This window comes from Siniperca chuatsi, linkage group LG12 (assembly GCF_020085105.1).
Source record: "Siniperca chuatsi isolate FFG_IHB_CAS linkage group LG12, ASM2008510v1, whole genome shotgun sequence".
NCBI lineage: Eukaryota > Metazoa > Chordata > Actinopteri > Centrarchiformes > Sinipercidae > Siniperca > Siniperca chuatsi.
The window spans coordinates 14,829,421-14,852,069 of record NC_058053.1 but is presented as its reverse complement, the minus strand read 5'-3'; the positions used below and the strand labels follow the sequence as shown (position 1 = coordinate 14,852,069).

The 22,649-nt window shown below is 37.9% G+C and overlaps 1 protein-coding gene across 2 annotated transcripts; it reads right to left on the bottom strand.

Annotated features, from left to right (window-relative positions):
• Positions 1-164: 164 nt before the first annotated feature.
• On the bottom strand, positions 165-21,920 carry itga6a (integrin, alpha 6a). Of its 2 annotated transcripts, XM_044216752.1 has the most exons (26): positions 21,590-21,920; positions 13,610-13,734; positions 13,433-13,512; positions 13,062-13,323; positions 12,766-12,897; positions 11,829-12,042; positions 11,333-11,526; positions 11,157-11,251; positions 9,471-9,598; positions 9,306-9,395; positions 9,143-9,204; positions 8,888-9,057; positions 8,289-8,432; positions 8,076-8,191; positions 7,417-7,579; positions 6,225-6,311; positions 6,060-6,139; positions 5,815-5,892; positions 5,622-5,724; positions 5,332-5,508; positions 5,120-5,209; positions 4,936-5,043; positions 4,223-4,321; positions 3,997-4,122; positions 2,303-2,430; positions 962-1,099 (listed from the first exon to the last, which is right to left on the bottom strand). In XM_044216752.1, the coding sequence occupies exons 1-25, from the start codon at positions 21,778-21,780 to the stop codon at positions 2,323-2,325; spliced, it is 3,222 nt and encodes a 1,073-aa protein (XP_044072687.1). In that variant the 5' UTR covers positions 21,781-21,920; the 3' UTR covers positions 962-1,099; positions 2,303-2,322. The 2 variants fall into 2 exon arrangements, with proteins under 2 accessions (XP_044072686.1, XP_044072687.1); XM_044216751.1 differs by lacking the exon at positions 2,303-2,430 and having other exon boundaries at positions 165-1,099; positions 21,590-21,918.
• Between the last annotated feature and the right edge of the window lie 729 nt (positions 21,921-22,649).

Genomic DNA, 22,649 nt, shown 5'->3' with positions numbered 1-22,649 from the left:
CATACATTACCTCATTACCTTTGTCTTATGTGATAGTAAACTGAACCTGAGACCTATCAATCGATTAATCGAAAACCAAATTGGCAGATTAATGGAGGATGAAAATGATCATTAGTTGCAGCCCTACTTTTATATATGATTGTAATGAAATACCACAGTAGCAATCAGTTTTTAAGCATTTTTATTATACTTGACAATTCAACAAGACATTCACTTCGAAATAAATCTATAAAACATACATTTCAGTTGCTTCCCTTTGGATTCCTCACATGGAACAAAAAGAGTTAGTCTTACTTCAGTGATGACCTACAGTACAGTGGATGCTACCTGAATGCTACAATGGTGAGAGGAGGTGAAGAATAAATTGAACAGAAGCGGATAAAAGACCAACTCTCATTTAGAGTCAGTCGTGGTTGTTTGTACGCCTTTTTAATTATTGTGATATGATAATGTACCTAAATGTCACTCCAAACAGAACAGAAGCATTTTTGTTGGAAAGCACTGAAACTAGACACATACAACATGTATACTGATTTACATTCATACTGTATTACAGCTAGCTGTACCTTGCATAGACTTTAAGCTTTTAGTAAGACAGTACAACACCATAGAAACAGTAGTAAACTTTGCCCTTTGTTGATCTGCTCCAGGACAAAAGAAAGAAACTCTTTGGCTGCATGAATTTTTCTTTATCAAAAAATAAATAAACAGTGCGTGAAAGTATTTAAATATATACAAAACTTACAAAAAACATTTCATCATCTATATAGTGTGTAAATTCAAAGACATGAACCCAACTAATTCCTGAAAAGGATTATCTACAATTTTTTAAATCACTGAGCATCATGTTCATGTGTGTTTGTGGCTTGACACTGTTTAAAAAAACAAACAAACAGGAAATCGCTGTATGCAAAAATTTGAACAGAAAAATTAGTCACGAGTAACTTTCATTGTCGATCCAAGTTGTCATCCACTGCTTTTTTTCAGAAGGATCGAGCTTTACTTTTCCGTCTTTATACTCAGGAGTTTCCTTTCTTATCCGCACCGCGTGGTAACGAGGGATGCTGTCCTCTTGTTTGGAGCGTTTGAAGAATCCACACTGGGAAGGGAGATTTCCAAAAACACAATGCATTATTTAAAAACTGATACATGTCAGCAATATTCATGCACATTTTAAATAACACGAGGAGAGATGTGCAGGAATGTTTGGCATGCTTTGCGGTTTTTAATGGGACATTTTAAACAGCCAAGCAGTAAAAGCAATGTCAGCAAAAGCACCTGCAGAGCACATAACGATATACGGAAAATATTAAGCCTGTTGCATTAATGCATTAATTTCTTCTTCTGGCAAAATTCAGAGACACATATTGTCCAAATATCAGAAACCTAAAGACTTTAAACGTTTCAACTCTTACACAGACTGTATCAACTGTATCAATTCAATATTTACAGTGGTGTGCAAAAGTGTTTGCCCCCTTCCTGATTTCTTATTTTTTTGCATGTTTGTCACACTTAAATGTTTCAGATCATCAAACAAATTTAAATATTAGTCAAAGATAACACAAGTAAACACAAAATGCAGTTTTTAAATGAAGGTTGTTATTATTAAGGGGTAACAGAATCCAAACCTACATGGCCCTGTGTGAAATAGTGATTACCCCCTAAACCTAATAACTGGTTGGGCCACCCTTAGCAGCAACAACTGCAATCAAGTGTTTGCGATAACTTGCAATGAGTCTTTTACAGCGCTGTGGAGGAATTTTGGCCCACTGATCTATGCAGAATTGTTGTAATTCAGCCACATTGGAGGGTTTTCGAGCATGAACTGCCTTTTTAAGGTCATGCCACAGCATCTCAATAGGATTCAGGTCAGGACTTTGACTAGGCCACTCCAAAGTCTTCATTTTGTTCTTCTTCAGCCATTTAGAGACCCCACAACAACATCCAAAGAACTGCAGGCCTCACTTGCCTCAGTTAAGGTCAGTGTTCATGACTCCACCATAAGAAAGAGAAAATGGCCTGCATGGCAGAGTTTCAAGACGAAAACCACTGCTGAGCAAAAAGAACATTAAGGCTCGTCTCATTTTTGCCAGAAAACATCTTGACACACACTTTTTCACACCGCTGTATTTTATGTTACATTTAGGCTAAAAAGTTTTTGTGTAATGTAAATTTTCCTTCATCAGCTCAGTACAATATGTGTCTGGTTGAATTTTTCTGCATGAAGTCGGCAGATTTTGCTGGAAAGTGAGTTCATTAGTCGCTGCAGTAATCACACTCCATGCTGACAGCTTGTTTTTACCCCTGTTCAGAGAGCATAAATCAGGCCTCAGCAGAGAGTTTGTCTTTGTCAGAGGGCTGAACATGGATCTCTGCCTTGTGATATGCAGCATCGCATTGGTCTTTTGTTGCTCTCTTGAAGAAACCACACTGAGGGGGAGCAAGGGTGATGAGTTGTTAGGAGTGACTAACTGAATCAGTAATAATAATCAATAGCGGTAATGATGATTTCCTCCAGCAAAACACCAGAGAAAATATATTTTATTAAGGAAACACTTTATCTGGACAGTCCACTGTTGATGCTCAAATGCCACCTGACAAAAACGAAATGTTACTTTTTTAAAATATCCACCCCCCCCAGTTCTTATATTTATCCTCACACAGACATTACTTTTCACACAATAATGAGCATCTCCTGAAACTCATTTGATCTTTTACACAGTTGAAAACATTTTGGTCACTTGATAGCAGGTTTATATGGAAGGTCGTAATCATTTGAATATCATAAGCAACTGAATACTTACTGTTTTTTATATTTTAAGGAATATAGTTTGACATTTTGGGAAATACACTTATTCTCTTTCTGGTGGAGAGCTAGATGAGGAGATCAACAAACACTCTTATATCAGAGCCAAGAAGATGTCCGGCTCATAACTCCCCATAAAATGGCGAATTGTCATTTTTTAAATTCGGTTTTTGTATGGATTAAACAAACAAGATATAAAGTGTTAATTAGTGAGTTTAAGAGGTGCTGGTGGGCAGATTTTGTTACCGTTGGACAGAGCCATGCTCGCTGTTTCCCTCTGTCTTCATGCTAAGCTAACCATAGCTTTATATTTAATGTACAGACATGAGAGTGGTATCAATCTTCTCATTTAACTCTCAGCAAGAAAGCGAATAAGCACATTTGCTAAAATGCCAAACTATTCCTTTAAATACCACTGACATATCATCAAATCAAATTTTACTTTAACAACCATCTATCTAAATGTATGTAGTTTGAATTCCCCTCCTCTTTGACATTTACTGAAGGTCATTTCAAGTATTGCAATTTTCACTTCTTTTTCTTGGATCACGTGACTGACAGGAAGTAACCTGATGGAACAGAGTTCCAGATGTTCACGTTTGAATTTTTAATCTTGAATTTCGGTGTCTGAATTTAACCGACTCAGTTTTTAGATTTGAAATTCCCAATTGAATTTAAGCAACTTGAATACAGTTTTTTGAATATGGGACCATTAAGGATTCAGTACTGAGATGTGAGACACAATGAGGTATTTACTTGCTTATGAAATTCTAATTAAAATGGCCTTTCTGTGCTTTACAATCAACTGTGCATTATCCAGATAAACTGTTTGACTGAGTATGCATTATGAACAAAGCATCTGTTCTCTCTACTTTTCATAACTATATTTTGTATTATGGAGAATATAATGTAAAATCATAAGTACAACAGCAACTTTTCACTTAAATTGTTGACTAATCTTTTCTTCTTTTTTTTTTTACAATTACTCACATTAGTGTTTAGTCTAGAAATGTCAAATTAATTGCTACCACAGCCCAAAGTGAGGCCTTTTCACAATAATATGAAATCCTCTGACCTAATTTCCCAAAAGGGTTCAATGAAGTTTATATTTTATCTCCTATTTTCATCCCATGCCATCTCCTATATTACCAAACATGGGCAACGCGAAGATGTAACGTCCCCGTACTCACCTTCCAGAGCAGAAACACCAGCAAAGCCAAAATCAAGATGCCTGCAAGAACAGCCACCAGTATGATCCACCAGGGAACTCCACTGTGCTGTGCTACTGCACTTTCTGGGGACACTGCCACTGTTACCTGTAATAACACATCAAAGCGAGGAAAACCAAGATATCAGGTGAGTCGAGGTCAAGATAGTAAACAGTTCATAATTTGTTGTAGCTGTTGAGCTACTTACTTGAGTGTCAGGAGTTCTCAGGATCAGGTTTTTTGCCTGAGTATGAAGGACGAGTGAGGCCTTCACAACAATGTACAAGTGCGAAAGAGAGGCATAATCCTGTGTAAAAACAAAAGCTCAGGTAAGACACACCAAATCACGAGGTATCATGAAACACTGATGAGTATGAAGGTATTATTGAGCACCTGTGACAGTGGAATCTGTAGTTGTAGAAAATAGTCACAAATGTGACAGTAAATTTGAAGTCAGAGAAAAATGCTTTAGGAGTTGCAAACTTGTAGAATAGTTTTTCTCTCCCACAAACACCAAAGTTACACCTTCACATTCTTCATTGCAGGTGCACAAATCCTATGCTACGAATCACAAATTAAGAAACTCATACGCTCACATTTTTGCTACAGTTGCTACAGTGAATATGGTGCAAAACACATTCACACACCCGTATCAAAAATGTGAAGTCATGGACAAAATTTGCACATCCGCAAATCAGTATGTGAATTCATGCAATGAGAGTTGCACACCTGTAGAATATTTTCTCACAAATAAAATTTTTTCTTGGTTATTTTTCTAGCACAAACACAGGTTAATAACTACAACTGCTTGAATCTGCTGCTACAAGTCTCAAATGCTGTTTTTTTATGCCGCTACGAGTCTAGTAGCGGCCAATAAAACCTTCATAGATGAGACACATGGAAACAATTCAAATACAATACCTCGATAAAGGTCGAGTTCCAGAGACGAGATCTCAGTTCAACTGCTGTATCATCCAGGCCCTGTAGGGGGCACTTGAGCACCACACATTTGATCTCACTGTCACACGTCTAGGAAGGAAAGAGTTACACATGAAAGCAATCTATACCTCTATATAAAATAATCTGAATACATACAAAGACTTACCAAGACTTTTTTTTTGTCTAACAGTGAAGACATTTTGACTCCAGTTTTTCTTTCTCCAATTTCACGTTTTGTCCTGGATGCAGACGACTCCTGAAAGTACATTTCTTCTCATTAAGTGGAATTAGGCAGTGCAGGTTTGCTGTAATGGCTGACTTTTGGCCAATGCTGATTTTACTTTAAAGTACATGAAAATAAAGGTTTAAAAATGCTACCTGGATGTGTTTGAGAGAGCTGATTTCAGACTCAGGAGAGCAAAGGATGTCCTGCGGTCCTGTAGCTGTGACCTTCACCAGGTACAGAAGCCATTTCCCATCTTTGTTCCATTTGGGCCACTGAATGTGTAGTGACGCTTTGACAGAAGACTTCAAAGACTTCCACAAGTTGTTTATCTGAAGGAGAAATCAATATGTTACGAGTTGGTTATTCCATATGCTAAGACTATCAAAGTATATGGCAGCAGTGATTTAATAATCATATATAGAGGTCACAAGAATAAACTTACTCTGAATGTATAGTTAATCAAACTTCCAATCTCTTCTTCTGTCTTCATGGCACTTTCACCTTTCACAACACCTCCAAAAGAAACCTGATTAGGGCTGGCTTCCCTGATGAAAACAAGCAAAAATCTATATTTCACATACTGTTGGAGGCCCTGTGTATTTATCTGTAGTCAAACAATAGTTTAACACACTTACCCACTGACCGACAATGGCAATTCAATGATTACTTTAGCCTTTACTTTAACAGGGGCAATATTTTCTTGCACACTTGTTCTGTAAGGAAAAAAATACACAGTACAATACTTTTATTTATGTTAATGGAATCGTATCTGAAAATACAGGAAAAAGTAACAGTTACACATTGCAGAGCCATTTCCTTACATGTGCAGAACATAACCCATAGCTGAACATGAGGCAGCTGTAGCAGCAGCAGTACTTACGTCTGGAGCTGCAGGTCAATGTCAATCTCCGTGGTGTCCAGAGTCACACCCACAGTGCTCAGGATGATATAAAATGTAGTCTGGTGCAAAAAAGGAAAAACATCTCACATTTGAAGTACAACAACTAAGTGGCAGGATGAACATGTGAAACTTACAAGTCCGTACCTCTGAGTCTCTCTTAAAAGGATTCCCCAGCTCACAGTCTGCTTGAGAGCCATTCTGATTGGCAGTACAGATGATCGGCTTTTCCATCTAGAAAAGAACACATTGTGAAATTTGGATGATTATTAAACTACAAGTCAGAAAGTAATTAGAATATAAAGTAGTTTTGATTTTTAAAGGTTTAACACATAGGTATTTCACCTAGTATGACAGTGACTGTCAATCAGCTGATGTATGTCCACTATTGGATTAATTCCCATGAAATTTGGTACAGATATTTATGATCCCCTGAGGATGAATCCTAATGAATTTAGTGGTCCCATAAGTTTTAATCTAGCGGCACCAGTAGGTCAAAAGTGTCACTCGTCCAACAATTTATTTCATGACAAGATACATGCAAGATAGATGCATTTTAACATGCAAACTAATATTGTAACCATAGTGTGTTACCATACTATGTTATAAAACATGGTATCAAATCTCAATACCTTCCAAAATCTGTTGCACCAAGTATTGAAATCAAATACTGAAAGTTGCCACTGACTTGACTTGATCTGCAAATATTTTATTAGACAGTTCCTGATTTAAATCAAAACTTTGCCCATCTTATTTTCTATCAGATTATTTTATTTAGGCAAAGTTGTTGTACGGCTGCAGCATTTAACATTTGATTCTTTTATGAAAAGATGTTTTTGTAGAGAAACATATTTGTCAAAGGTATCGCTACCTTTGACAAATATGTATAAGTATTGTTTTGGTAATGTTAGTGAAACTTGGGTATCGTATTGGCACTAGTATCAAGCAATATCCAGGCTCAATGCTAAATCATAGCATGTTATCATGGTAATGATAGCATTAAGCTCAAACACAGCTGAGCCTAAGCACAGATGAGTCTGGCTGAAGACAGCTAATATGGACAGTATTACGACAGTAGAGCCTGATGAAGCACAGCTGTGGTTAATAGGTGTTGAGCTGAGGCTGACAAAATATAGTTTAGACAGGAGAAAGTTGAGCCAAGTCTGACGATGCAGGGCTGAGCATGACAAGGTAACAACTTTCCTAGCTGGAACTTACTTTTTCTTCTACTAGTGGTAGCTCTCCATTTTTCTTTAATGCAACAGTTTCTCTCATGTGTAAGCAGTATTACACCCACACAGGGTCACTAGTGTGGTTGTACACTTTTAGTCTTGTTTACCGTTGTTTGTTGTGAGCGGACTCCAGAATATGACAGCGTATCTGGGAAAGTCCCCACCAACTTTGCCTCGTAAGCATCATCTCCATTTATGTTGTTGATTGTCACCCGCAGAGCCAAGTCCTTCCTCTCATAATTCAGATGAAACACAGGGATGTTCTTCTTGCTGCAAATTCACAAACATAACCTCTCACTTCAGCTTGAGCTTTTTGTTTTCATATATTAAAGTTGGCTCATCAAGCTGTTATGGCGAAGATTTTATCCAACCATTGCCTACTTGCACATCCAGCAGACACAGGGATGTATATACATATACTGTGGATCTCTGCTGTTATGTGCCGGGCAGGTATCATACTGTCAGCCTGTCTGAGCTTGTTTTCTCATTATGGCTTCTTATTAGTGGTTGTTGGAGCAGTGAGACCATACAGCCTATGTGCGGGCCCAAAAACTCAAACAAAGAGCTAATTGTGGCAGAACTGGGTGTTGACTCTCATTGAGATTGGAAGTACAAGTAGTTCTTTAACATTACACAAAGTAATTTGATTGAATGTTTATATTAAAAATGTTGTTGAATGCAGACTTAATTAATTAATTTTACCTTAAGACAATTTTAAGATCACATTTAACTTGTTGCTTAGAAGAGTTGAAATGTTAGAACTCACATGGGTAACGGGAAGTACAAGTCTAGGTTGTTTTGTTTGTAGTATAATTTGTACTCCATCTTCAGGTTACTCCTGCAAATATGATCCCTTCCACAGCCCTCTTTTACAAAGTTGACCTGCAACAACAACAAAACCACATGCAAACGTTGCTCCACTGTGAACATTTTGTCATTAACTTTTACTTTATGTCATTAACTTTAACTGAATGTTTACCTCAATGACGTCTTTGCCCGGTTGAGAGGAGTCTAATATGGGCATAAGTTGAGGGAGGCTGTTCCTTGTCTTCTGTCGTTTAGTACCCACAATTTCTGCAGACACCTCAATGGGAATGCTGCGCATCTTGTCCTTAATATTGTCCTGTGCAAATCAGAAACAGTCACGGTAGTATGGAGCACAATAACTGGTTCTACATGGGTTCGATTATACAAGAAAGATCAAGATCACAATTTTTCACAATCACAATTTCCTAAAGCCCAACGTTACGTCATTAAATCCAAAACTCAAAGATATTCAGTTTACCATCACATAAGATAAAGAAAAGCAGCAAATCCTCACAACTGAGAAGCTGGAACCAGATAATGTTTGAGATTTTTACTTGAAAAATGTCTGACACGATTAATCAATTACCAAAATAGTCAATCGACTATTTGATTAATCAAGATATTTTTTAAGCACTGTTGGCTGAGTAAGAGTATATCTTTCAGTAAATTCCTCCAACAAGCGCAGACAAATTCTACTTATTCCTGACTGTTCTTCTCTTTGTGGATTGTGCCCTACAAATGTGATTTAACTATGTGGCGGATATGTTTTACCTTAAGTTTGGCTACTATCTTGATGCATGTTTCCTGTTTTTGGCCACGGAGGTCCAAGGTGCCTTTAAACTGGTAGTCTGTTTCAGTGCGGGATTTGTTCAGGAACATCACTCTGGAGGGCAGCCCCTGTTTCCTGCGATCTCCGTCCACCTCGACAGAATAGCTGATAGCTGTGGTGGAGAGGGAAACACATGTAAGAACAACTGAACAAATGTTGGATTTGAAAATAAGTTTTTTTTTAACCATTTCACTTACTTAGTCTTGGGTTGTAAGATGCAGGGTTTGCTTTGTAGGTTAAGCACGCGTCCACAGTGAAGCTAAACACAGGAAATGGGATTTTTTAAACAGTTTTGAGTATTTAGTAGTAGTAGTTTTGACTATGGGATCTTTTGAAATGTAAGAATATTAGAACACCTACCAAATGCTGTTACCACAGGTTTTGATTGTAAGGTCAATTTCCTGTGGAGATATTTTGACATCTCTCCTGATGCTAATGACTGGCCGTGCCCTGAAAGAAAGGTGGTTAAATGAGGCTGTGATAGAAAACAGAAAGGTTTAGGTTTAAATTTCTTTAGAAATGTACCTATAGATCAGAGCTGTGTCTGACAGAGAGCCTACAGCCACGTCTGGATAAGAGTTACCGTCCAAGTCCATGTTCCCTGCCAAAGAATATCCAAATAGTCGCATGTTGTGCTCTTTTCCTGAAAGGATCTGTAATGAAGGAGAAAAAAATTAAGAAAGAATTAAAACTTAAAAAGGAAAAAATACTTCAAATAGTCAAATTTATAAAATAACATGACATTGAAATTTTTCTTCTTTAGCATCAGGAGCCATAATGACTTTTGACAGCTAGTACTTCAATAAGTCTGGATTCAAGACTATCTATTAACATTAGTGACGTGCTTTATTGATCATCATATATAAAAGCTTTTTTGCAGGAAGGTCGAGACAAATCAATGACTTGAATAGATGAAAAGTTTCCCATAGAGCTCACACCTGTAGTAACTGACTCTTTGGCCACTTGGGGGCAGCGGAAACAAGCTGTGAAAACAACACTGACATATTATCAACTCCTAAAGGGACTCCAGTGTTCATCTGCCACAGGTTGTAACGTAAGCTTTCTGTTAAAAATTTGAAGTCTCCAAGCCCAAGTCAAGATAACCCTGATGACGTCATTACGAGTTATTTTTTTAGACTTGACAAAGCTCCTCCAGAGCCGCAGCCAAATGGGTTGCCCCTTGAGTTGATATAGCAAACTTGTTAGCAAACAGTTTCCTATTTACACATCCAGCAGTTATGGAGAAACATTATCATTCATTTACAGTCGTGTTTCTTTTTGATGGTTTTGGTGACAAGTGACAATGACAACAGTTATATTGGCATTTACCTCTATACTTGGGTTTACGTAGTGTTGTTATGTATTGTATGTATGTACAGTAGATTTTGTATTGATTGCCATTTTTATTCATTGCTGTATTTAATATTATTAATTATTGACTGCTGTCTGCAAGCCAGATTTCCCCTCGTAGACATTAAAAGCTTTACTCTACCTGTCATATGTAAGTCCAATATTCATCACTACAACCAACTCCCTTCACATATCACATGTGATCCATTGTTAATGTAGCTGCCGTCAGAGGCAACTCTCATATATTGTAGTTCATAATATGCACTTTATAGTTAAAAGGTCAATAAATAGTTAAAATCTTCAAAATAATCATTAGAATAAGTATAAGTAATAAATATGACATGTCTGCAAGAGTTATGCCTATAAGAAGTGCTAAGAAGTTATATTGTCTTTTTGTTTAAAGAAGAAGAAACTGTAACCTTCCAAGTTTATTCCTCTTGAGTTAGAGAGGCCAATGAGGTATGTATTTTATCGTGTTAATTGCTTTGCCGTATGTGAACGTGTGTTATGTGACCGTGTGTTAATGTATAATTAGTCAATTAAGTGTATTTTCTTATGTGTTGAATGTGCATTTTATTTATTCATTTTGTATGTATTTTTCATTTATTATTATGTGTAAAACACCACATTTAGAGGGTTAATTTAAGTTTTACTTATTTCCTTTCATAGTTCTGACGGCATTGTTGGGACATAAAAGGGCTGTAAGATTAACATGTACAAGACATGTTGAAGACTCGTGTCCGAATAAATGTCTGTTAAAAATCAAGAACGACCTGAGCCTTTGCTTCAACTCGAGGGGAGTAATAGTTAATTTGAAAATATTGATTATAGCTGCTTTAAACAAAGCTCCAAAAAACCAACCTGTGCAGGGCTGGTTTTGATTCCTTGTGCAGAGCCATGATAAATGTAGACTTTTCCTGCCCCGCCATCATCATAAGGAGCTCCAATGGCAACGTCTGTATGAGAGCAAAACCAGATTACATGACAGCAACTGATAGAGAAAACATAAATAAGATACAAAATTACAGCAAAATTACCTTCATATGAGTCTCGGTTGATGTCTCCAATATTCTCCACTGCCAGTCCAAACATCGAGTCTTTGGTCCCGTTTAGACGGACAGGAGTGATTCTTTCCCACCTTCCTGCCTGGTTGATGTAGACATAAGCAGCTCCTCCAACGTCTCTGTCCTTCATGTAGAACTGAGGGGCTCCTACAACTATGTCTTGCCATCTACATAAAAGAAAAGAGGCAAATATTCATGTATCATATAGAATATGTCCTCATAAATAAATAAAGTCCACTGAAAGGAAAACATTGAAATTGTATATTAGAAACATACCATTATAATAGAGTGATCTTAAAGGAAGTCAGGTCCTTTCTCAAAATCTCAAAGCTTTCAGATGTTTCTCTTATGTGTGTTTACCTTTCTTCCTTTTGTGACTTGTATTAATGATGTTGAAAAACGTATTTGCCAATAACATTTAATTATCTGTATACTAAAGCAGAATAAAGACAGTGAAAATGTTTCCTACCCATCACCATTCAGGTCAACTACAGCCACGTCATATCCAAAGGAGGATGCAAGTCCTGAACCGTGTAGAGTGTGCTCCACCAAAAGTCTGGTGGAGGCTTCGCTCTCTTTCTTCAACAGGACCACAGCTCCACTATGATTGGCTCTGGGTGCTCCAGCCACCACTGTTAGGCCACGACTCCTGGTGATGCTGTGTCCCGAATCGAGGGAGAATCCTAAAGTATGACAGAGATGTCATAGTAAATGTCATAAATGTCTAAGAACAAGTTTCTTTTTACCCCCTTTTTCTCGCTAATTTGGAATAGTGAGTTCCCCTGTTCTGCGGTTCCACTGTTGGCCTGGTGAGGGTGTAGAGAACCACATTTCCGCAAGATGGCTTAACACCTGCACAGATTCACAATGTCCTCCCATCTCCACGTAGTTACCCTGACCAACCAGTAGTAGTCGCTTGTGCAGTAACAAGGACAAAGTCTCTCACAGCTTCTAATCTATAAAACCTCCCAATTATGTTTCCTGCAGTGGTCCTCAAACTTTTTCTGTCATGCGCCTCTTTAGCATGTTTCTCATTGGTTTCAGATGTGCAAATAAAAAAATGCAATTTTGCCCAAACTGCCTAGAGTTTTCACACACAAGAGACAAGACTCTCCTGCTATATTGACAGTCAGCTCAAGCATAAGATGAAGAGGCTTCTTCATATTTTGGATTTGACTGACAGATTTGCTTGAGAAGCATCAGCTGTTTTCCTTTTCTTCCCTGTCTAAAATGTGTTCACCTTGTACTTTTACATGTCATTATTCTTTCTAGATAAATGTTGCTAACCTGAATCTAGATCTTGTCTTGTTAGTATCAAGACAAGAAGAGGAAGTAATGACAGTGCAGCATAGTATCGAACAGGATACAAGTGAGCTATATTTATGTTTTTGTGGGTAGACGCTCACCAAGGTAGCTGTTGGCAGGCAGAGGCACGAGCTCAGGGTTCAAGAGATGCTCATCTCCAACTTCATACGGGCCGTCATCATACACTCCCATCTCTAGCAAAGTGTTGTTCTTTTGCTCCACTCGTACAATGCCTGCAGAGGAGGTGAGCGAACAATGCAGTTGAAGTAAACAAGGCATGTTTATTTTAGAGTAAAAAAAGAGTATAAACATTGCATTATTTGTTTTAAGTGAATGAGAAACGTGATTCTCCCAGTAAATACTGTAAAGCACTGTGTAGGTATGGTTAGTTAGTGACCTTTCCAGTTGTAAGCTCCTGGTGCCCCAAACACCACGTAATGGTAGTCCTTGGTGAAGGTGGCAGCCAAACCCTGCTGGCAAGATCCAAACATCTCATGGCCTCTGGCTCTGCCCTCACAGAAGTTCCAGTTACCTCCATCCTCATCAGAGGACGGGTCGATGGTCAGGTCCTGACTCAGGACGTAACAGCGCCCAGTGATGTCCCGGGACTCCTGAGGGGTGTTCACAAATAAGCGCCTCTGATAGCGATGAGCACAAGTCTGAAATTACAAAACACAGAGTTTAAGTTCATACCTTAATGATAGATAAGACCACACCAGGACTGAAGGTTACTGGAAATGATGGTTCAGACGCATCAGTTTGACTCACCACAATCTTTCCCCCAGGTCCCTGGCTCTGAACCGTCACCCCCATCCACTGATCCTCCTTGTTCTCAACAAGTATGTCCTCTTTCAAAATTTAGCAACACAAAACAAAGATATGAGCAGTGATTCATTCTTGACCTTTGGAAACAGTATATGCAGGTAGGCAGACAGACAGACTCACCTTCATTATCAAATTCAATGCGCTCACAATCATTGGACTGGGTGATTTCACATTTATAAAGGCCTCCTGTGATGTTGGCTGCCTGTTTTCCCAAAGATCTGGCTCTCGGTGCACCAATCAACAGCCTGAAGAAAAAGACAAAATAATCAAAAACAATATAATCTTCAGTCTTATTTTCTGAAGCATTCCATAGCAACATCTAGAATGCAAGTTTTTCCTGTCTAGAAAAAGGATGCAACATGTCTTCTGGCTGTCTTCTTGCAATACTGATATTGAGTCTACTCTTTGCAGAGGAATTGGTTTCACTTCTTCATTTCTCCTTCTGACTGTCTAGAAGAAGTCTAGAAAACAGCCCACTGTTAACGATAAAAGCTGACATTTGTTTCAGATGAACATTTTTCTCCTATTAAATCACATGTAGCTGTGCCACAAATATCTGTATAATTGTCAGTATCAACAAGAATTAGGAACAATAGGGCCTAATGGTTAAGATGCACACCATATGGCCACAACTTCCCTTGTTCATTTCCGGCTGTGGACCTTTGTTATGCGTCATACCCCCATATCCCTCTCTCTCCCCATGTTTCCTGTTTGTATCTACACTGTCACTATCAAATAAAGGTAAAATGACAAAAAAGAATTAAGAACAATATAGATAGGTGACAAAAGAAAAACCAGGAGTTACTATGTCTCAAAAAGACAAGAAGAAGAAAGCAACTAAGTAAATTGTGGGTAAAACAGCTCCAGAAAGATCTTGGAAAACAAAAATAAGTATTAAATCTTAAGAAAGACATTTTGCTTTCTGTTTGTAAGTTTAACTTGCAGCAATATTTTTAATAAGTTTTTTCCAAAGCAGTTTGATGGACGTTGGACGTTGCACGTATTGCGTCATTTCCTGTTAGTATTAAGCTATTAAGTATGTTGATTATTTTGTATACTAACTGCTATCACAGTCTACTATGACAGTATACAGTGTGTAGTCTGTAGTATAAATTTGGGACACAGCAAAAGAGTCTACAGCCACACTAGTGGCTCTGTGCAGCTAAATGCTAATGCCAGCATGCTAACAGGCTCATAATGACAATGCTAACATGCTCATGTTTAGCAGGTATAATGTTCACCATTTTATAATAGCATGTTAGCATACTAACATTTCCTTATTCACACTAAACACAAAGTACAGCTGAGGCTGATAGGAATTTCATCAGTTTTGCAGGTACTTTGCAACTTTTTTGCAAATTTCCTGGCAATCCATCCAATACTGTCCAGACATTTAACTCAAAACCATAATTGTCGGCCTCATAGTGGCACTACAGGAAAAGTCAGGGGATCATTCATTCAAGTCATTAGGATGTATCTTCTGGGAAACATGGCTATATGTACAGACTTTCATGGAAATCCACTTGCTGAGACATTTCAGTCTGGAGTAAAGTGGTTTAGTCACAATATTTGTGAATTTGGCCTTCGGAATGAAATACTGGCTATTTGATATAATCAATCACTTTGTGAATAGTCAGTATTAGTACACCATTGCCACAGAGTCACTGGAGATGCTCTGGTTATATAGGAAAGCGTGAACAACTAGCATGATGTCTGTGTAAAGGATCATTCAGTTTGGTTGTAGCAGGCACTGTTGACACGATTTTAATACATGTGTATTATCACATGCCTTTTGGCCTACCAACAGATTTGTAACTGGCTGTACTTGCTGCTAACTGTGGTGACACTTTGCTGACTGCACTTCTAACCTTTTACACACTGTCAAACTTTTGCAAGCTAAACAGTATATTGCAAGAGCTGTGTGGGGGAGAGAGAAAACAAAAACTAGTCATATTTCGTCAGTGGCAGAGTTCATTCTGCATAGAAAAGTCACACTGAGAAACAGCAGAGAAGCACATTTATTCCTCTAATCTTGGTGACAAAGTGAAATCATCTTATATAATCCTAAATTTCTGTTTTTCAGAACTTAGTTCATAGTTTTGTAGTTAACCTCTGAATTGTCACATATTGCTGTCAATCTTGTTAGCTAATCCCCTTTATAATAACTGTTGCTATGTCTGTCAAACTTTCTGTTCTTCACATATGCAGTTTAGAGTGATAATGGAGACATATTTTCCATTCAAATTTCTTAGTAATTTTTGAAACAATATGTCCTTCATTTCAGACATAAGTAAACAAAAACAGGCTTCCACATTTCTAGCCACTATCAGTTGTAGCTATTTAGCTAATTAATCTAACGTTAGCTCTGTGACTTGGTTAAAAACAGTGTCTCCAGCCAACTTTTTAATGTTTTCAGCTGACTTGTTATGAATAAATAAGAAAATGACAGACCGAACTTGGATAGCTGCACATCATGAATATTACTATTAGGCATTTGAATTGAAGAGACTTGGTGTCATGGCTATTTAACAACAACTCAACTATATATTTCAACTATTAACACACAATTCTTAAATGTGTCATTTATGGTGAGTATTCAGAGACATGAAAGACTTGCAACTGACTCGCACAGTGCTTAAGAAGACTTGAGACTTGACTTAAGACTCGCTCTTACATGAAATAAGGCTTGATTTGGACTTAAAAACAGTTCTACCATCTCTGAAAACTTCTTTAACCCTGTCTGAGGGAAAGTTACACCAGACTACCAGATACTTCAGTCACTAATGATTGGATAGCTGACCTATAAAAAAAAACTGCCTAATAAACTGAAATAATATCTTATCTTTATTAGAAAATGTCCTTTAATGTGATTTGGGAGAAAAAGACTGCAAATGACATGATGGTAAGCTACACTATCATGTGTGAACTGACCAGCATACTTACTGTGTAGGAATTTTCTCAAAGGACGGAGAGGAAATCCTCTCCACCCTTTTCTCCTCCCTGTGACTCTGTAGCTCCCTCTGTAATGCACCTATTGATCTGTGCACAGCCCTGTGGCTCTTCATTTGCTAAACAAGGACTCTCCTGAGGAGGTATGATGTAAGACTGAAGACCAAACTGTAAACCCTCTTTTCAAACAAAGCCCAGTGAAATGCAAATACAAACAAGAGTATTTGTAACGCTTCAGTTGACATTTCAGCTTCTGAGCTGCAGTAGTTTAGCCTCATGTGTGTCACAGGGTGATACTTGATGCAAAGCGGACGACAAACTAAGAATCTATTTTTTGTGTCATCAGAGGCGCTGCAAGAACTGCAGAACATTAGAGACACATTGATGACGTTGTTATTTTATAGTAGATAAACCTAATACAATTTTCCAACACAACACCACTGCAATCTACAGCCTCAGAAATAGCCACAGATTTGAACCAGTTCATTAAATGGACTACTTTAGATATAGAGCTGCAATGATTAATTCATTAGTCAGTCAACAGAAAATTAATCAGCAACTAATTAATCATTTTAGTCATTTTTCAAGCTCAAGTCAAGCTTGTTCCAGCTTCTCAAATGTGAGGATTTGATGCTTTTCCTTGTCATATATGATAGTAAACAGAATATCTTTGGGTTTTGGACTGTTTGATGAATAAAACAAGCTATCAAAATAGATCACCTTCAGCTGTGGGAAATATCAACAGGCATTTTTTTAATTTTCTGACATGTTATAGACAAAATGATTAAAAAAAGCCTGCACATCTACAATATGCTTTAAAGAGGTACTCAGTTCGCTACCATAATGTACTTCTGCATCACTGATAGCAGGTAAACACCACATTTATGAAGAGCCAGTAAAGGTAAAGGAAAACACCTCCAACTTAACAGCAGAGCTACTCAGGAAGGTGACAGTTGTAGAATTTAACAAGTAACTGAGGGGTAACATTGACATTTACATGCAACAAGCCAGTCTAGCAGACACATAAACTAGTATTTCAGTTTGGAAAAAGGCAAAATGTCTGTATTTTATCTTTATTTTTATCTTATCTTTTATTTATCTATTTTATTACTTTCTGCAGCAGACATTAATGCAATGTTTGCTTGAGATGCTAATGTAGAATCCTAGGATGGAACTATAGATTAAAGTCAGAAACATTACTTGAAAATAGATACATTACATTATTACATACTCAAAACATCAAAAACTGTCCTGACAAGAGTAGAATTTAACTAAAGTCACCTAAAAGCAAGTACACAACACACACTGCAACACACACTACTACTACAGAGATTGAAATACAGTCCAAATGATAAATAAACTGATACATTCACTGATTTCACTTTAGACATTGGCACAAATAAAGGATCACACACTGTAAGTGAGAATAGATTTATCTATATTTAATCTATGCGTTGATATGTTGTCAATATCAGTGTGAAACCACGTCCCATCATGCAACAAGTCTAGCAGTGCAGTGAAAATGGAAATGCATAGTGACTGGTGTGGGTTTACACAGTGATCTCACTGCTCTTTGTTAACACATGTGGTCCAGTGTTCCTACAGCTGTGCACTCAAAGCCACAAGAACTGCTGCAGCTGTTCTAACTGTTTCAGTTTACACACACGCACACACACACACACACACTCACATATCTTTGATTGGTGCTGACCTGTGATTAGCTGGGTACACATCACAGAAGCAATCATGAATGTTCACCACAAATACAGATCAACTTTAAGTAAAGAATAAAGTTTAAAACAAAGACTTAAATACATTTTCCATTTCACCTGCTTTAACTGTGTTTATTAGCCCTTTTCTAAGCTACACAATCTCTTTTCAAAGTAACCAAACTTCAGTGTTAAGTTTGACTGGAGTGTCTCGACTGATGATTCACTGATGCGTTTAATCTATCAAGTTACATGTGCACAGATGGCCTTGCATATCCAGTCAAATGGTCTTTTTTCCTCTGGTTTCATTCAGAGGATGCTATATCCACATCATTAACCCAACACATTATTCATGGAAGAGGCATCCAGTTGCCTCTTTGCAAGATGCCACATTATGTTCAGTCTCATGCTGAAACATGGATCTCCTTGTTCCTTCCACTCAACAGAAACCAATATGAGAAGAAAGACATCATAACACCATAAACACTGTGAGAATCTGAGTTGTGCTTTCAATGAACCATTAAAGGAACAACATGGATAGAGTTGCATAAATGGTTGTAAGCAAATGAATCACTTTAATCACCAGATGATTAGTTTTTTAATTGCTGTAAAGTGGGGAAGATTTGGCATTTAGCTCTGAAACAGTGAATGGATGAAAGGCCAGTGTGTGTTTGACATAAGAGGAATTTAATCTATGTAGTCACACATGTTGCAAACATATTCAGCATTTAGAAAGGACCCTGTAAAGGCCAGTGCTCCTCTCTTCACATATGATTTATTATAACCACATTAATGTACGCCGTGATGGCCAGTAGAGTTTTACAGCTGTTAGTGATCATCATCAGACACATGTTCGATTAAGAACAAAAGAGACAGATGCAGAGTGTGTGACACATGACTTCAGTGTGTCTCACAGCTTTAAGTTAGACAGAGCTTCTGTGTGCACTACCAAGCTTTCACTTGGTATGTCTGGCTGATTATCTCAGGGTCACATGAGGATTTAGAGCTAAGATCATGGCCAAGAAGTGGGAGCTGCTGTTTATTCCATACTGCCTTCAGTTACAATAAGTGCAGTGTGGAGCGTTTCTATACAGTAACACAGACTCAATAGGTGTTCAACCGGGATGTGAGAGGAAAACAACGTGAACAGTTATAACTAGAGTTGCAACTAACGACTGACTTCATTTTCTATATATTTTGTTGATTAAGCAATTAATTCTTGTCAGTAGAGAAACAATTAGTTGATTACTCATTAGTCCAAAAATTGACCGGAAACAGAAGATTAATAGGAAACTATTTTGATTAATCAATTAATCATTTAAGTCACTTTTTAAGCAAAAATGCCAAACCTTCTCTAATTCAAGCTTCTTAATCATGAGGATTTGTTGCTTTTCTTTGTCTAGTGTGATCATAAACTGATTATTTTTCAGTTTTGGACTGTTGGTCAGACACCAAGAGCAATTTGATGGTGTCACCTTGGGCTTCATGAAATTTGTCACTATTCTTAGATATTCTACAGACCAAACGATTTATCGCGATAATAAAAATCCTCATTAGTTGAAGCTATAGTTGTTAGGCCTATAAAATGTCAGAGAATAGTAAAGGTGACATCTTAAGAATTCTTCTTTTGTCCAAACAACAGTTCAAAACCCCAAAATATTATTACTTATTATATATTATATATGATATATAATATCATATATAACAAAAAAGCAGTAAATCATCACATTTGAGAGGCCAGAACTAGCATTTTTTGGTATTTTCCTTGAAAAACCATTGATTGATCATCAAAATTGTTGCAGAAGGATTTCTTTCAATTGAATAATCAATGGGGCCTTCAGTTTTAAGCTAACTTAAGCAAATACCAAAAATAACACACATGCAATGATGCTGTTTGTTTCTTTTCTTAAGAAGCAGCTTTTGAAAGCGTTAGCAGAATTTGGTGTAGTATGTTTGCTAAAACTGGAGCAGCTTTCTCATAGATCAGCATGTAAGCGAGGTGAATCTTCACTCATTCCTCTTACTTTTATTGGCTGAAAACCAACAATCAGGCCAGTGTCACATTTCAAGCCTCTGTTTGCCCAACAAATATTACATTCAGTTTCATGACTTTCACTCTCTTTACACTTGTCAACTGTGACCAATGTGAAAGTGCCTCTTTTTAGGACGCAGGGTTCTTTGTGCACAAAGGAATCCTTGTAAAACAAACTGCATTTAAAAGACAGTTTTGCATGACCAGCACCTTCACTACACTCCTTTCCACAATAGTCAAGTTAGATAAAATTCCACAAGTTAAGCCTAATCTGTGTGATCTTTGGGAAATCTCTCTAAATCCTGTCATCAGGAGTATTCATCCTTACTCTCTGTTTCTCAACATGCTGCTGCAGTTCCTGCTAACTAGTGTATAACACAGTAGTTCATGCATGCAGCTTCACCCTGCTCGCATGCTTTGACATGCCACTCGCTCAACTCAATTTACCCCCATTACACTTTGTGTGGCAGGATGTCTGGGCAGGCTCACTATACTGAAGTCTTCTCTGCCCCCTCAGGGCTGGCCAGAGGAAATTATTTACTGTTGTGTATGCATGGTAGCATCACCAGGAATCCTTGAAATGCTGCAACTGAAGAAACATTTTACAATTTAACCGCTATTTACTCTTATTTTGACAAAAGGTGAAAACTTTTCTGACCTGGTTCATGTGTGTATGAATGTGTGACAGCTGAGCACAGGATGCATTAACTAACACTTTGCAACATTACAGTAGCCTCTCCTCTAAGTGCTCCCTCAGTTTGACCTTACAGGCACATTTGCATCACAGTTATAACCATTGTTTATTCGCCTGTTGTCCTTAGGCTCCTTCCCATCTTAAATTCAAAGCACCACAGGGAGACAGTCAACCTCTACTGACAATTAGAACAAAAACACGCATAATCTGACAAGAAACACTATGGGCTTTAGAGAGTTACTAGTAACTTTTATAGGTTGCTGCAATGCCTGACATCACCATCAGTTTTACTCTTGCAAAGGCAGAATCCTTAAATTAACAAGGTGTTTCCTGCCCAGGATAAGCCAGTTCTGACTTTAGGCAGAAAGAAATTAGGCCTTTAAGATCTTTTAAAGCTGAAGTAGGCAATACTATGTCATTATAATTTCAGTTGAAATACCTAATTTTGACCATTGCATGTCACAAACAATATTTAATTGAAGGGTTCCATTAAAAGAATGTGTCTGTGTCTCTTTGTATTTAGTTTTTTTTAGAAACTGTACCCGGTCTGAATCAAACAACCGATCTAAATCTAATAACTCAGATTTACTCCTGTCAGTAATTTAACTGTACCTGTCACCGCAGGTGCTCTCATAACGGAGCTGCACTTTTAAACAACAGTCACAGGCAGATGAAAGATGAAAGATGAAGGATGTATGGTTAAAGACTTCACTCACATTCTTTTATCCGGGTTGAGTTGCCGGTGCATGGCAAGAGAGAACCCGAACAGACTCCCGGGCTCTCCGTCTTTCCTGATGACATGACTGGTGTCAAGGTTGAAGGCGAGCACCAAAGTAGGCTCCAGGAAATAAAAATAAAATAAAAGTGCGACAAAAACAGTAGGCATAGAGGGTCGTCCCTGCTGCATTGCTGCGCTGTCCAGATGTGTCTAGTAGTCCGAAGTTAAGAGCCACTGACCCCGCTGCTCCTCTCCGCTCAGCCCGGTGCCGTTTGACTGCAGGATGCCGCTGGTTGTTTCCCCGCCGGCCTCTGCGCTCCTGCTCCACAGCGCCGCCTCCGGTCACCAAGACGAACAGTACAGCTAAGGAGGGGCTGCCTGGTGGAGTAAAGGGACAATCTTTTTTACAGCTGTGCTTTCCATGTCAAACTGTCTTCTAAAAAAGGCTCAAATTAAATTGAACTCAATTGAATCAAACTTTCCACAGCTTTAAAAAAACGAAACAATCTTACATGTAGTTGTTGTCCAGTGTCATTCCTTGTGTAAAAGAACTGTCTATCAATTAGAGGCAGATAACAGGTTCCGATCTTGCACCTCTACTTTTTGCTTACATCTGGATTATGGAATAAGCCACAGACAGTTCAAACACACCTCTTCACTTTACATTAATAGATGGGGACCTCTTGTGGGGTCATGATATTCAGACAGGATCACAGAATGATACACTGTTTTTATATTTGTTTGATATATATTTTGCTGAAATAAAGGCAATAGGTATAAAATATATCATAATTTCCATATAATCAGTTTGTATCCTCCTCCACATTCATCCATGTTGAAATCACTCAGAATCACATGGCAGCTCAGACACCTGTATCACCCAGACTCATCACTGCTTTGCTTCACAGCACTCCTGCTGTTAGTTCACATGTGAAACACTTTTTATCGATTTATTTATCCAGTTATTTTTGGCTTACAGGTGAGATGTGTGCATCACATAAAATTAATACTGCTGGCTCAGAAGATAAAACAAACAAATTGCTCTCTAAATCCCAGAG

Excerpts from the sequence above, each read along its gene's own strand:
- itga6a (XM_044216751.1), bottom strand. The coding sequence starts at position 21,780 with ATGCAGCAGGGACGACCCTCTATGCCTACTGTTTTTGTCGCACTTTTA. Across the intron at positions 8,433-8,887 it reads AGATAGTAGCCAAACTTAAG|GACAATATTAAGGACAAGAT; the intron begins GTAAAACATATC and ends TGATTTGCACAG. Across the intron at positions 8,192-8,288 it reads CGGGCAAAGACGTCATTGAG|GTCAACTTTGTAAAAGAGGG; the intron begins GTAAACATTCAG and ends TTGTTGTTGCAG.